Here is a 13,491-nt window from a genome sequence, read left to right as displayed (position 1 = left end):
GCAGGGAAGCATCCCAAGCCCAGCAGGAGCCAAGAGATGAGTAAGGCACTGGATGGGATGCAGACAGGACCCTTCAGGCAGGCTCCACGGGGTGTCTGGAGCTGACTGGAGAAATATTGTGCAAACCAACATACTTGAAGGGAGCATTACTACAGGCTCTGCCAACAGAGAAGTCCAAAATCCCTCATATCAAAACTGGTTTTACTCCTGCAAGTCCCAGCCCATAATTCAGTGCTGACATGTGACAAGAGAGAAGAAAATGACACCCTGCTGAGACATTCACTGGAAGCAACACACCTATGCATACCAAGCACCATGGCCAGGAGTCTTGTGACTCCCAATTCCCTCTTTCCCAAACAGCTTGGAGCACAGATAATTTTGAAAAATGATCCTGTGATCTGCCCATGACTCAGAACCTCACCAAAGAGACCGGACAGCAATGCTTCCTTCCCTCCTTTCCCTTCCCTACAAAGGCCTTTGGGGAAGGACTGCTTGGCACCCCATGGAGGTGTTACTCCTATGCTGGAAGGGCTCTAGCACTGCTTGGACAGCTGAGAGTGTCAGCACAAACCAAACTGAAACTGAAAAGCAAATACACCAAATCCAATCCCCAGGACACTGCCCAGCACTCACCACAGTCCCCACCATGAATCACCAGAAACCCAGGAGGGTTTAGGGTGCACTGCTCATCCCTCACACTTGTTAAATCCTCACCTCCTTCCTTGTAGCTGCTCAGTGTTCCTGCTCAGACCCACACAGGACACTCTGGGAAATGACAAGACACAACCTCCTCCGGGCAGCAGCACCAACAGCCTGCTGCTGCACTCCTCCTGCCTTCCCCAGACACCCTTCCCTAGGGAGAAACCTGGCCACAGACAGATCATATCCTGATCTTTAGAGCTGCAGGTTCTGTCCTGCCAGCCTGGAAGGCTTCTCCCAGCAGAGAAAGCATGGCTTCGCCTTGGCACAGGCCCATCCCAAAAACTCGATGCCATGATGGCACACCTGGTTTGCATCAAGAGCCTGGCTCAGCACCTGGTTCCTGGCAATGCCCAGGAGCTTTGGGAAAGGCAGGGGGAAGAAACAAGTGACACACTCCGTGCATTCCTGCAGCCCCATCCAGGGAACTGGGTCAGGGAACCTCTGAGCCCAGAATTGGTGCCTGGGTTATCCAGCCAAGCACACAGCCCTGCCGAGTGCCACATTCCCAGGCAAGTAACAAAAATCACTGATCCTTGGTGGGATTTTAGTCCTTTTCTGAGCCATGGGGTCTTTGGCCAGTGACTCCAGAAAACCTCCCAGCAGTGCAGTCACTGCCTCAGCTACAGGCAGCTAAAATGCACTGCCAGGTGCTGCCTTGGAACTGCCAGCTCCGATAACCACAAATGCTCTGCTAGGTCAGGACTTGGCGAGTGAAGCACATGGAGCTTTGCAGGACGGCACCCCAGGGCTCCTGCTCCCTAGCAGAAAACCAGGGCACATCCCTGCATCACTTTCCTCCTGTGCATCCCATGCCAGATTTATCCTCCTCCTGACAGTGGCTCAGAGGATGCATGCAGAACAAGGGATTACTTGCTGAGCCCACAGAAAGACAAGGTACTGCAATAAGTGAAACATCTCCACTGTGCTTGCATATCCCTTCTGGGTACACAGCAAACATGTTCTTCTCCTCACTAAACAACCTGAGCCAGCTGCCTCGGTGCAGGGTTTATTAAAAAACTGTTGCACTTATTGCAGTTTTTGTCCTTATCCCTTTTATTCTTTCATTCCGCTTCCCACTCACTAAAATTGAGCACAGTTTCAAAGATTCATGACTACAAAATTTGGGCTACTCGTGTTGTTTCTCAGCAAATACTTAAAAATTTGTCATCTTCACAAAGCTGGTAACAAGAAAATTCCTAGCATCACTCCAGTTTGTTTCAATATTGCATTTTTGAGGTGCACATGATTCCTTGTCACTCACTGCAATCACTAGGGACCGTAGTATTTGCTCCTTCAGCCCTGATAAATATTTTTGGGGATGGGGCATTGACCCCACAAAACCATCACGAGCTTAAACAAACCAATGAATGCATTGGGTTCCTTTTGTTCTTCTGAACTCCCATGTTCTAGGTTGTGATTCCAAAGTATCACCAGCAGGTACCACGCTCAGCCAGAGCATGCTCTGAGCACCTGGAAAAAACACGATGTTCTGATTATGAGAAGCAGCTTTTTCACCTCAGGCCCCTTTCAGCAGGTCAGCACTGCAAGAGGCTCCATGACTGAGCTACAGTAATGCTACAGGAGGAGGGAATCTTAAAATGCTCTGCATGCACAGACCCAGAAATGTCTCCACAAGTCCCATCCTGGGGATTATATCACTTGGAATACAGGTCAGGGAACTGAATCATATGGAAAGCAACAACCCTGCGGTGGGAAGTGGAGTCATGCCCCTGTTGGCAACAATCACATTGGATCTGCTTCACTCCAGGGAGTTAGGAAAGGGTTATTAAAACACGGGTGAAAGCAGCTGGTGATTCCTGAGCTGAGGGATCTCATTAGTAAAGCCCAGTCAGTGTCACCCCAATGTGTGGGATGGTGGGGAGAGACCAGGACAAGGACATAGCTCCCAGAGACTGTCAAACAAGAATTTCCAGTGGAGTTCAAGCAGTTTAGTTCAGCTCAGGATGTGTCTTTGAATGCTAAAGAAACCACCCCTTGAAGCCAGGGGAAAAAGTCAGCACAGAGAGTGGGGAAAAAGCTTTAGCCATTGCTGACTTGTGCCTAAGGAAAACAGACAGGAGGAGGGCTGGGATGAGAGGGAATTCCCTCCTGCCCATCAATGAGCTCACTCTGCTCGCATGGCTCCTGCCCTCCAGGAGTGATCCCACAGCACACACACAAAACCAGCTCCAGAGCCACCCGGCGCTGTGAAGTACCTACTCCTGATGCAGTTCCACATGGGTCAGTGCCTGTTCCTGACTCCAAACCATCTCTGGTGCTTTGCAAGCCCAAATAAGGACCTCTGCTGGCTCCAGCTGAGCCAACGAGCCTTGCCACAGTTCTGACTCCATAAGGACAAGCACATGCTCTGCACCAGCTGGTAGTGAAACACTTATGTGAGGTAAGGGAGTGCACATCTCTGTTACTAACCAAATCAGCTGGAAAAACAGCAAGAAATTACTCCCTGCCCTTTGCCAGCCCTTTTTCAAAAAGCATTTGGATGAACAAGAAGTCTGAAGACTCACCGAAAATAACTTTAACAGAGAAACTCCTTTCCTGCCCTACACATCCTGTCACTTCTCCCTCTGCCTGCACACAAAAGCTGGGAGACACCAGATGGACAACTCTGGCACAAAGGATCTGCTGCAAAGCCAAGAGATCCCATCACTGCTTTCACAACAGCCTTAACTCCTGTGCAAATCACGTACAGCCCACAGCTGCTCCAGGCTGCATTCCCAAACATCCCCGGGTGTGGGCTCCTGATGGGAACAGCTGAGCCTGGGGACCTGGGACAGCACCCCAGTGCTATGGCTGCTCCTCAGCACTGCAGGAACCTGGACTGGAGGTGGCACAGGGAAGAGCCCATGAAATCCAAGTTTATCCCAGGAAGAGTGGTAACAATTGTGTAATTTTTTCTTGGAATGGAGAGGTTTGCTCATCTGCTTCCCTGAACTGTTGATGGGGAGGGAAAAGGGACCATGAACGGAGAGGAAAAGTCAGCTGTGAGGAAACACAATATCCAGTTAATTCCTGTAAATCCTGTGAAATCCATGGAAAAGGCAGATGAAGGATTTACACTGCAAATTGTTCTAGAATCATACAAAGGTACTGAGTTAAGAGAAATGTAAGGGTTTAACACGCCTGTTAATTAATCACTGACACTGACATACAAATAAAGCTTATATTCCTGAAAAAAAACAAACTTGAAGACTTGAAGAGGTTGAAAACCCATCTGCAGGAGCTGCAGCCACCTTCAGTGCTCCCATACTGAACTGTGATGCTTCTCACGTCGAAGCACGATGTTTGCTTCTCATTAGCCTCAGTTTCCCATTCAGCCACGGATTTGTGCCAAACCTTTGTTCCCCAGCACGACCCAGAACAGCCACCCTGACAAATTCCCAGCAGAGGAAGAGCTCAGGAGCAGGTTGTTTCTTACCATCATGGCCAGAGTTGAGCAGGTGCTCCCCCAGGTCACAGCCAAACACCCTTTCCTTGAGGATCCCCCGCTGTTTCAGTTTCTGTTTCGTTGGGCGCGACTTCATGAATGTCCGGAGGAAGGTGATGAGCTTCCCGTGCTTCTTCGACACTGCACAAGACAAGAACAACCAGCTCATTCCACACCTGGCAACCACTGAGCAGCACCCCTTCTACAGAGCACATAACAACAGTAGTAGCATTAAAATCAATTATTTACAGGAGCAGATTTCCCAAGGTTTGACACTAAACAGAGACATGGATTTTGTCCCAGCCCTTGGCTAGTGTGGCGTTACCCAGAGTGAGCTGGAATGGAAGGACTAACAGAGACACATTTCCTGCAGGGCAGCTTCAGGCAGGAGCCACCTGAAAGGCTGATGTTGGGCAGCACCTGGGAGGGGCAATTTCATCTCTGGGAAAAACAATGAGGCTCAACTGAGAAATCTGGTAATCTCCTGTGCAAACCAGTGTGTGTAGTCTACAAACAGAAATAAAGCTTTGTGACTGGCCCTTGCTCTGGTCTGAGGCCCCTGCAGAACAAAGGGCTGGCTATAACCCCTGAGGCTGAGCAGGCAGAGCCCCCTGAGAGCCCAACCTGCCTTCTCAGCACACCAGGGCCTCACTGCCCCTCACTGCACCTGCACAGGCACCACCCCAGAGCCTCAGCAGCCCCCTTCTCAAGCCATCACAAAATAAAAACAGACACACAGTCACTGAGGAAAAGCCCTCCAAGGCTATCAAATCCAACCTGTGCCAAATCCCCACCCTGTCACCCTGCCCAGAGCACTGAGCACCACATCCAGGTGTCCCTTGGACACCTTCAGGGATGGGGGACTCCATCACCCAGCTCACTGAACAGGTCACAAAGGCAGCTGATTGAAGAGATGCTGTTTATGAACACATGCAGCCTCCAAAGAGAGGAGGATCTGGCTCAGTCAGGAGCTGCCTTCCAACCTCCTGCTGTGTCCCTCTGGGCTGTGCTGGGGAAACTCTGGTCCCTCTGCTAAAACCACCTGCTCAGGAGATGAACCCCAGTGCAAGGCAAAGGAGAGCACTGGGTGAGAGCAACGACCTGGCCCTGGCAGGAGAGGCCGGGCTCAGGTTAAATGGGAGCCGAACAATGCCCTGGAATGTCAATGCTCCTCCAGAGGCCCTCGGAGCCAGAGGCCCTCGGAGCCGCCCCAACAAAGGTGCCATTGTGTACAGGATTTAAAAGCAGTTTAATTCAACAGAGGAGCTCTAGTGAAGGGAACAAACTGCTGGGTACAAAGGGCTGTGCTTGGTGGAAGCCTTTGCAGCTCGGGAAGTTGTAAAGGCTCCTGCAGCAGCAGCAATCACTCTGCCCTGCTCCTCCCTCTCATCCAGGCACGAAAGACAAGAAGCGTGTATGCCACCTGCATGAATACTGCACAAATACTGCAATCAAGTAGCAGCAGAGTAACACCTTCCACAGCAGCGAAGATGCCTGGGAACACAGGTTCATCCCTTCAGTGTCACCTCTACTGCCTAATGAAATGTGAACTGCAGAGAGCAGCTCTGAAACCGGGACTCAGCAAAGCAGAGATGGATGGGCACTGCTTCACTCAGGGGGCTCTTCAAGCAGGGAACATGAAAAACCTTGTCCCAAAATCGTGGTTATACCACACGATGCTTCACCCTGCTTTAATCCCTTCACACCACTGAATAGCTCTCCTTCCATTCTACCAGACACTGACATGGTCCCTCTATTGATATATGTAATAAACCTGATATATGTATATTTATATAATAAACCTGACTCCACTGACCTTAACAAATTTGTACTGATGTGAGGAAAGCAAACTTCTTCTTTTGCACAAAGTCCCCTGTAGCAGTACAACACTAAACTGATCCTCAGCACCACCTGAATACCTGAAAACCCAAAATCTCCACCAAAACCCACATCTGCATCCTCAGCAATCAAACCAAATTTATTTAACAACCACAGGAGCTTTGAGCATGACAAAATGTGACTGTGGGGGCTTTAATTAAAGGAGTGTTTGCAGTTTGATGGAGCTTTTTAATTGCACGCAATAAAGGAACAGATTGTGCTGACGTGCCAAACAAAGTTAGGATGGGGTTTGGTTATATACATCATCACAGGAAAATAAGGGCTCATTTATCACCTCCTATTGGCCCAGCTCAAGGATAAATGGAGACAGTCTCATCCTGATTAGTGTGGAATTTCCAAGGTTAGCACCCTCAGGCTGCCGTGGTAACACCACTGAAGGTGAGAGACCTGAGACAGATGCTTTTACAACAGGCAAACAGAGCACTTATTAATCCAAATAAAGCAATCATTAATATGTGTTTATTTACTTGAATTATTTCACACTCTGTATAGTATGTACCTTGCTTGACTTAATGAAAAACGAGCCCATCAGAGAATAGATTTTAAGTGGAGAAGAATGCATCCAATTCTAGTCCTGAAGAAATTCTACTACTAATGCAGATCAACAAGTGACTTTTGGGTGTCATGTCAGCACTAAAACCAGAAAAAAAACCTGCAATGGGTGCACTTCCATGGTCCAGAGATGTACTTGGCTTGGTATCGGCATCACTGACCAGAAAAGTGAGCCGAGTTTTTAAAACATAGTAAATCTGTTCTGCCTTTAAGCCACTCAGTGCAGGTTAAAATAATTATCCTGCTTTCTGCACCATTAAGCAGACTCCCACAAACTCCCTGCCACAGAGAAGTGCTGCAGCAGCCAAGGACTCCGCGAGGGCAGGTTGAGCCACCAGAAATTCCTTTGTCCCCAGCCGGTGGAAGTGTTAGCACGGCTCCTTGGTCGCACAGAGCCTGCTCTGGAACACTGCCTGCTCTGCAAGCCTCCCTAAGGCTGAGCCCAGCTCTGAGGGCTGTACCCACGCAGGAATGATTCACTCGGGCTTCTGCTGGGTGCAGGAGAACAAGAGAACGGCAAGAAAATCCAAGCAGCCATCGCTGTGCTGACAGGTTATTAAGGAGAAGGAAAGCAGGTAGGTGTTTGAGAAGGATGAGCTCTGCTCCTCCTGCAGTAGCAGCAAAGGTGGGATTTCCCCCCCCAGGCATTACTGAGGCTGGAAGCAGTGCATCCCAAGGGATTAACTCCTGCTGCATCCTGGTTTAGGTGAACACAGCACAGCAGATGCTGGCTCTGGACAAGCACCAAAAGCTGCCAGAAATGCTGCTGAATCCGTGTTTGCTGCTCCAAAACACCCATCCAAGGCTTCACTGCCCCACAGGTGACAGTGACAGCAGCAGCCAGCAGTGCTCTCCTGCTGCAGCACGAATAACTCTCTGCACCCAGAACTGGTGACTGCAGGAAAACCAGGGAATCAAGGCACAGGGTGTAGACATGAAACAAATCTACAAGTGTTACAAACCAAGCAGACATGGATAAAACAATTAACCCTTTCCTACCATTACGGTCCCTCTAATAAACCAGGGACATGATAGAGCTGATCCATTCACAGCTTGAGTCTCCTCGCAACATGTTCATAGAAATAAATTTGGGAACCAGCATTACTAACAGGAAAATTCAAATGGTTGCTATGCTTTAAGTTACCAACTGAAAGCCAAACCAAAATAAACAAAAAAATCCAACATTTATCCATACTACTTTCCACCTCAGACTTATCCACTATAAAACACACTGTTTACCAAGAAATTGAGACTTTCCTAGAAGGAGCAAGGCCTGCTTTCCTCAGAATGGCAGATTTGGCTTAATATCCTGGCCTGAAGAAGCAAAGAGAAATTCTCCAGTGGAGATTGCCTGGCTGCAAGAAAACCCCAAATGAAACCCAACTGAAAAACCCCACCTGAGTCTGGATCACTTCTGAAGTTTTGCTGGCACAAATATATCAATTAGAAACATGCAAAAATCTCCCCCCCTCCCTCTGCTGTCCTAACTGTGCTGGCCAAAGCCTTTTCATGGTGGGGAGGAGGGGAAGGAAAAGGATTCCTTGTGCCAGGTAGTTCATTGTGGCTTTGGGAAGCTGCCCAGTACCTCTCCCAGGAACATTTATGGATCAGGCAGTTGTGTTGGTGGTGTTGTTACACCACCAGGATTTGTGGTGCAAATGAGGCCTCAAATCCCCCTGACACTGTTAAAAGCTATTAAATAACAACCACTTCATCAAAAGCATGGCTTCTTCACCCTCAGGACATGTTTTCTGCAGCTTTACTGGAGAGCTGTGCCAGGCATCAGCTCCCCATCAGCTTCACGCTCTTGGTCAGCACAACTCGCCCCCCTGGAAGCCCACAGGGATTCATCCCTTGGGATTTGCTGAGGACTCCTGAGCTTTCCTATGAGCTCAGCCCACGGTGGCACTGCTGGGCGTCCCCACGCCACGAGCTCAGCCCACAGTGGCACTGCTGGGTGTCCCCACACCTTTCTCTGAGGCTGAGCTGAGCCACTGCCGTGACCTGGATTAGGAATAATCTGCCGCCCCTGATGCTCTTAGGACAGAGCTGGGCCAGCCCAGGTGAGACAGTCCAGAACTGACCTGCTCCCCCTGGTCCTGATCCCTCCTGTGCCCCATGGACTCATTAGGGATGCAGTTATTTGGAATTCACAGCACAGTCCAACAGCACCATGTGGCTCAGCCCAAACTCCACAAGTGATGTCTGGCCACAAAATCCTTCCCAAGACCACTGCAATATTTAATTAGAATTGCCCAAAGTGCTGCCAACAGAAGGAAAGGTAGGATGGCAAAGAGCACTGTCTTCTGATTCCTTGGCTTTGGATCATAGAGACCAAACAGGAAAATCTCTTTTAACAAACAAATGCAGCCTTACTGTGTCCCCAGATTTGTTCTGCTCAGCAAGAAAAGCCCTGTGAAACAAAGGCTTGATAACAAAACACAACCCAGCCAACCCTGCAGCAGGACAGCATCTCCCCACTGACTCATCCTGCCTCTTCCCAAAGGCCAGGGGACATCCAGGCAAAGGTTACCTGGCAACAGATTCTAAACACAGAATCCCAGAGTGGGTATGGATGGAAGGGACCTTAAAGCTCATCTTGTTCCAAACTCCTGCCATGGGCAGGGACACCTCCCACTAGACCAGGTGGCTCCAAGTCCCATCCAGGGCAAGGCAACTTCCTCCAGGACACCCTCCCAAACTCCTTGCCTGTTTTCCAAGCCCTCTTCCTGTTCCCTGTAGCCTCATTAGCCTCTGTCAAGAGAAAACAAGCCCCTGTTCCACAAAGAGCACCTGTTCCTTTCCCTGTTGGTAGCACTAATATTTGGGGGTTGACAAAACTCCCTTCCCAGTGTAATAGCACCCCGTTTACTGATGCAGAGTTAGCAAACTTGGACTCCAAGAGAATAATCTTGGAGGGTGTTTGCTGACCCACATTCCCAGCACATGGGCAGCCTGTTTGTTTCTGTTATTCCCAGTGATTTTACAGGTCACAGCACCCAGCTGGCCCCTGCTGCAAGGGGAGCCTGGTGCTCAGACCAAAGCAAAAACAACACGTGTGGCTGCAGAGCTCCAGAGCAATCCACAAACTGCACTGGCAGGCACAAAATCAAAGATGGACAAAGGTGTGAGAATGTCATAAAGAAAAGCATTACAAAACAAAAGTGAAATCCATCCTCTCGTAAAGGAGATTTACAGCAAACCAGACAAAAATTTTTCTAGGCTATTAGTCCCTCCAGAGCCATTCTCTTCTAAAATTAAACTGCTGCAGGGAGAGAAGGAGCAGCAACAGACTCTTCTGAAAAAAGAGCAGCACCAGGAATCAGGAGATGAGAAGCTGGGGTTGTTTTTGCCACACATTTCCTGTGCTCCTGATTCTGCACGCTCAAAATCACACTGAAGGGTGGGAGCAGAGTGAGGCCAGCTGGGTCCCCACACAGCAGCAGTTACCCCGACCCCTCCTGAAAACATCAGCCAATATACTCAATATCCACCCCCTTGCACTCAGAAAAACCCACTCTGCAAACCCACATCTCACCGAGAAGTGATGCCAAGCCAAGAATTGAGTCACATCTCCCAGCTCTCTGTCATGTTCCTTAGCAACAAGACATTTTCTTCCTTCCCTCCTGTCACAGCACATTCTATTTTGGAAGCTCATTTACACAGCCCTAAAAACCCCAAGCAGAATGTGGAATCACGCACCACCAAGCACTATCCCTTAGTCCTTGAACAGGATGTTGGGTCTGAAGAAGGACCAACCAACACAGCAGTAATCTCACTAATCTCTATATTGGGCTTCCTCAGCAGGCATAAAGATTTTCAAGAGATAATTTAAACTTCCATAGATATGAGAGTCTAAAAATATCTATCTCCAATAACTTTCATAAATATGTACTGACTGGTTTGCCATAAACAAGAGCAAAATAAATTGTGTTTTCTGATGCTGCGGCATTTCTCTTGTGTCAGGCTGCCATCAGTTAAGGCTGAGCGCTGAAGAAATATGTTAAAGGTGATTAATTTCAGTGTAATTTGATAAGAACCATTCAAATTAGCTAAGACAAGAACCAGCCAAGGATAAGGACAGATTTCCAGCTACCACGAGAGCCCCACACATATGGAGAATAAAGTAGGTCATTGATAAGAGCTGGTGCTGTTTATTTATAAAGCCTGGTAATAAGGAAGCTGCATCTCTTGCATCTGCCCAGGCTCCTGCAGCCATCCTTTGGGCAGTGTCTGTGCAATGACCTCAGCACAACTCCAGCTATTCCCCATTCCTGCCAACAGCAACTCTCAGCTCAGGTTGGCTCCTCCTGGTCAGCACAGGAACATCTGGCACCAGAGATCCACCAGCCTGGCAACTCAACAATTACACAATTCCTTCAGCTTCTGCTGCATCTGGCTCTGGTCACTCCTCTGCCAGAGACAGCACACTGCAAATCCAGAAGCTACCAGCATGGTGGCTACTTTCATTTAACTGAAATCACATGTCTGTGGTGACATGCATGAGGACCATTTACATTGTGAACTGCATGGAGAAGTTTCTTTATGGCCATGAGAAAACACAGACCTGAACCAGGAGCTAATGTACAACAGCAAAACCCAGCAAAACCTCCTTCCCTGCTCTTCTTCCAAATTTTTTGAGTGCTTGTAATGGCTTAAGAATGATAACCACGAGGTTAGTCTGATGCAAAAGTCTATCACGTATGTCTGGTATCAAGAAATCGGTGCTGTTTTTCCAGCCTTAAGACATGACTGATCTTTGCACAGAATCTAAGACCATAAGGGAGCACTAAGATGATATCTGACCTCCTGAACAAACAGACCCCAGGACATCTTCACATTAATCCCTGAAGGACAGTCCACCTGCCCTAGGACAGTGGTACATGGCCAGGAGATATAAATCAGTTATTTATGCAGCTGAAGGCTAACAGAGACATGAGAGAGGTTTCAAAGGTTCAAGGGCTGGCAAGGTCAATCTATTAATTCTATTAATAAGTTTAAATAGTATTTTGTAAAAAACCAACAGTGCTGACTAACAGAGTCCCAGTGATGATACAGCAGGGACAGGCTGGGACAGGTGACTGGGGGAGGAAATAATGATGGATGGGGCTGTAGTGCAAAGGAAACCAGTTATTAGAGGCTCAGTCTGGAAAAGGAGTGGGAGCTAAAAACAAACTGATAAGAGATTTAGCACACGTGGCAGTGGGGTCAGCAGCTCAGGTGACACAAAGAGGTCACAGGGCCTGCAGCAAAACTGGGAGACGAGGGGAGCAAACTGAGAAACATGGAGCTAGGAGAAAAATATCCAGACACTTAAAATATCTTTTTTCTCTTTCATTCTAGCTAAATCTCTGTTCTAGCAGAGCTTAATGCAGTCCATTTGCTTATCTCGCCTACCCTGGAGACTGAGGATCCTTTAGAAAGGCTGCTCTGACTCAGGTAATCATCACAGGCAGAACTGAACACCAGATCTGCCCATCAGGAAGATGGTGTCAGCCTCCTACCCACATTCACTTTGGCATGTCAGGATTGTTTGACTTCGAATGTCCAAGCTCACACCACACCCAAAGATCTGAGATCTGATACCAAAATGTGCAACCCTACAATCCCACTGAAGAGGATGTGACACTGTAACCTGAGGGTATCTCTAATACACAATTTGCATGGTTTGAAAAGAAAACCAATTTCAGAATGACCCCAAGGTTGTGTTGCGTGGCCCAAGAACTGTGGTTTTAGTTAAAAAAATTTCTGGAACCTCAGCTGGGGCAGCAGCATTCAGGGTAAGGTCATGAACACCAACAACCAGCACCCTGTGCTGGGTAACTGCAGACACTTGGAGAAATGGAAGAACATTCAAGAGGCAAGATGTCACTTTGGCATTAGGTGACAACAGAGCAGGGCCATCTCTGTCAGAAGCTTCTCCAACTCACCAGTCATCATCAACAGGAATGTGATCCACAGAGAGACAGTGATGGCAATGCCACACATTCCCTGATGGAGCTGCTAGCTATCCATACAGATGGAACTGCCTAATGGACAACCTCAACCTCCCTGTAGGACAATCTAAACCAAACATTTTTTCTCCTGGCTTCAGTGGCCACAGCCTTAGAGAAAATAAGAGGGACTGTTCCCAAACTCACACTCATTTGAAGGCAAAACACCTTTGCTCTGCCTAGTTCACAGCCCAGCTGTGCTCCATGCAGCTCCTTCCCTAATTAAAACACTTCCCAACAGCCCCATGGAGCTGCAGCTCGGCTGAGCCTCACCCACGCAATTCCTGCAAGTGGCAGCAGCACTGCAGGAGATCTTCCAAAAACTTGACACTAACCCAGGCTGACCCTTCATCACACCAAGTGTTCTGGACACAAGCAGGGAGCCTGGAGCCTTCCCAGGCCATTCCAACATGAGTGTGGCATCAGCCAGGCCAGGATCACCACAGTGACGGCGGCACCGCGCTCCTCCAGCCTGTTCCAGTGGGAGGGGGCGAGCCGTGGAAAAGGATCTGACAGGAATCAACAAACAACACAAGTGGAATACTGAGGAGCTTGGCAGATGGAGCTCCATCCCACAGCAAGAGGGTGTTTGCTCTTATGCAAGGCCTTGGGAAGGCACAGGGAAGGAACAAACCATTTTGATTCCATGGGGAAGGGCCATGACCGATCCCTCTGGGAACAGGAGGAGGCCTGGGTCAGGGCACACTGCCTCACTGCTCCTGATGCCCATGGCATAGCCTTTGCCTTGGGTACAGACTGTCCTGAGGTATGTGGTACTCTCAGTGTGACAGACAACATCCCTGCTGCTATCCCAGCCCCTTCCCAAAGACTGCCTCTCTCATTTCCACTGGCCTGGGGGCAAGTGTTTGCAGCCCAGACCAGTTACTTCCAAACTGCAGT

General features: G+C 48.8%; 1 protein-coding gene across 7 annotated transcripts in view; it reads right to left on the bottom strand.

Moving 5' to 3' along the window:
- ARHGAP32 (Rho GTPase activating protein 32) overlaps positions 1–13,491 on the bottom strand; it is a 236,190-nt gene that overhangs the window by 32,429 nt on the left and 190,270 nt on the right. For all 7 annotated transcript variants that reach the window (XM_050983506.1, XM_050983507.1, XM_030231136.2 and 4 more), the window contains one exon: positions 4,139–4,288. In XM_050983506.1, the coding sequence (XP_050839463.1) occupies positions 4,139–4,288 (150 nt within the window). The remainder of the gene's footprint in view (positions 1–4,138; positions 4,289–13,491) is intronic.

The sequence above is a fragment of the Serinus canaria genome, chromosome 24 (assembly GCF_022539315.1).
Source record: "Serinus canaria isolate serCan28SL12 chromosome 24, serCan2020, whole genome shotgun sequence".
Taxonomy (NCBI): domain Eukaryota; kingdom Metazoa; phylum Chordata; class Aves; order Passeriformes; family Fringillidae; genus Serinus; species Serinus canaria.
This window is presented reverse-complemented; position numbering and strand designations above follow the sequence as displayed.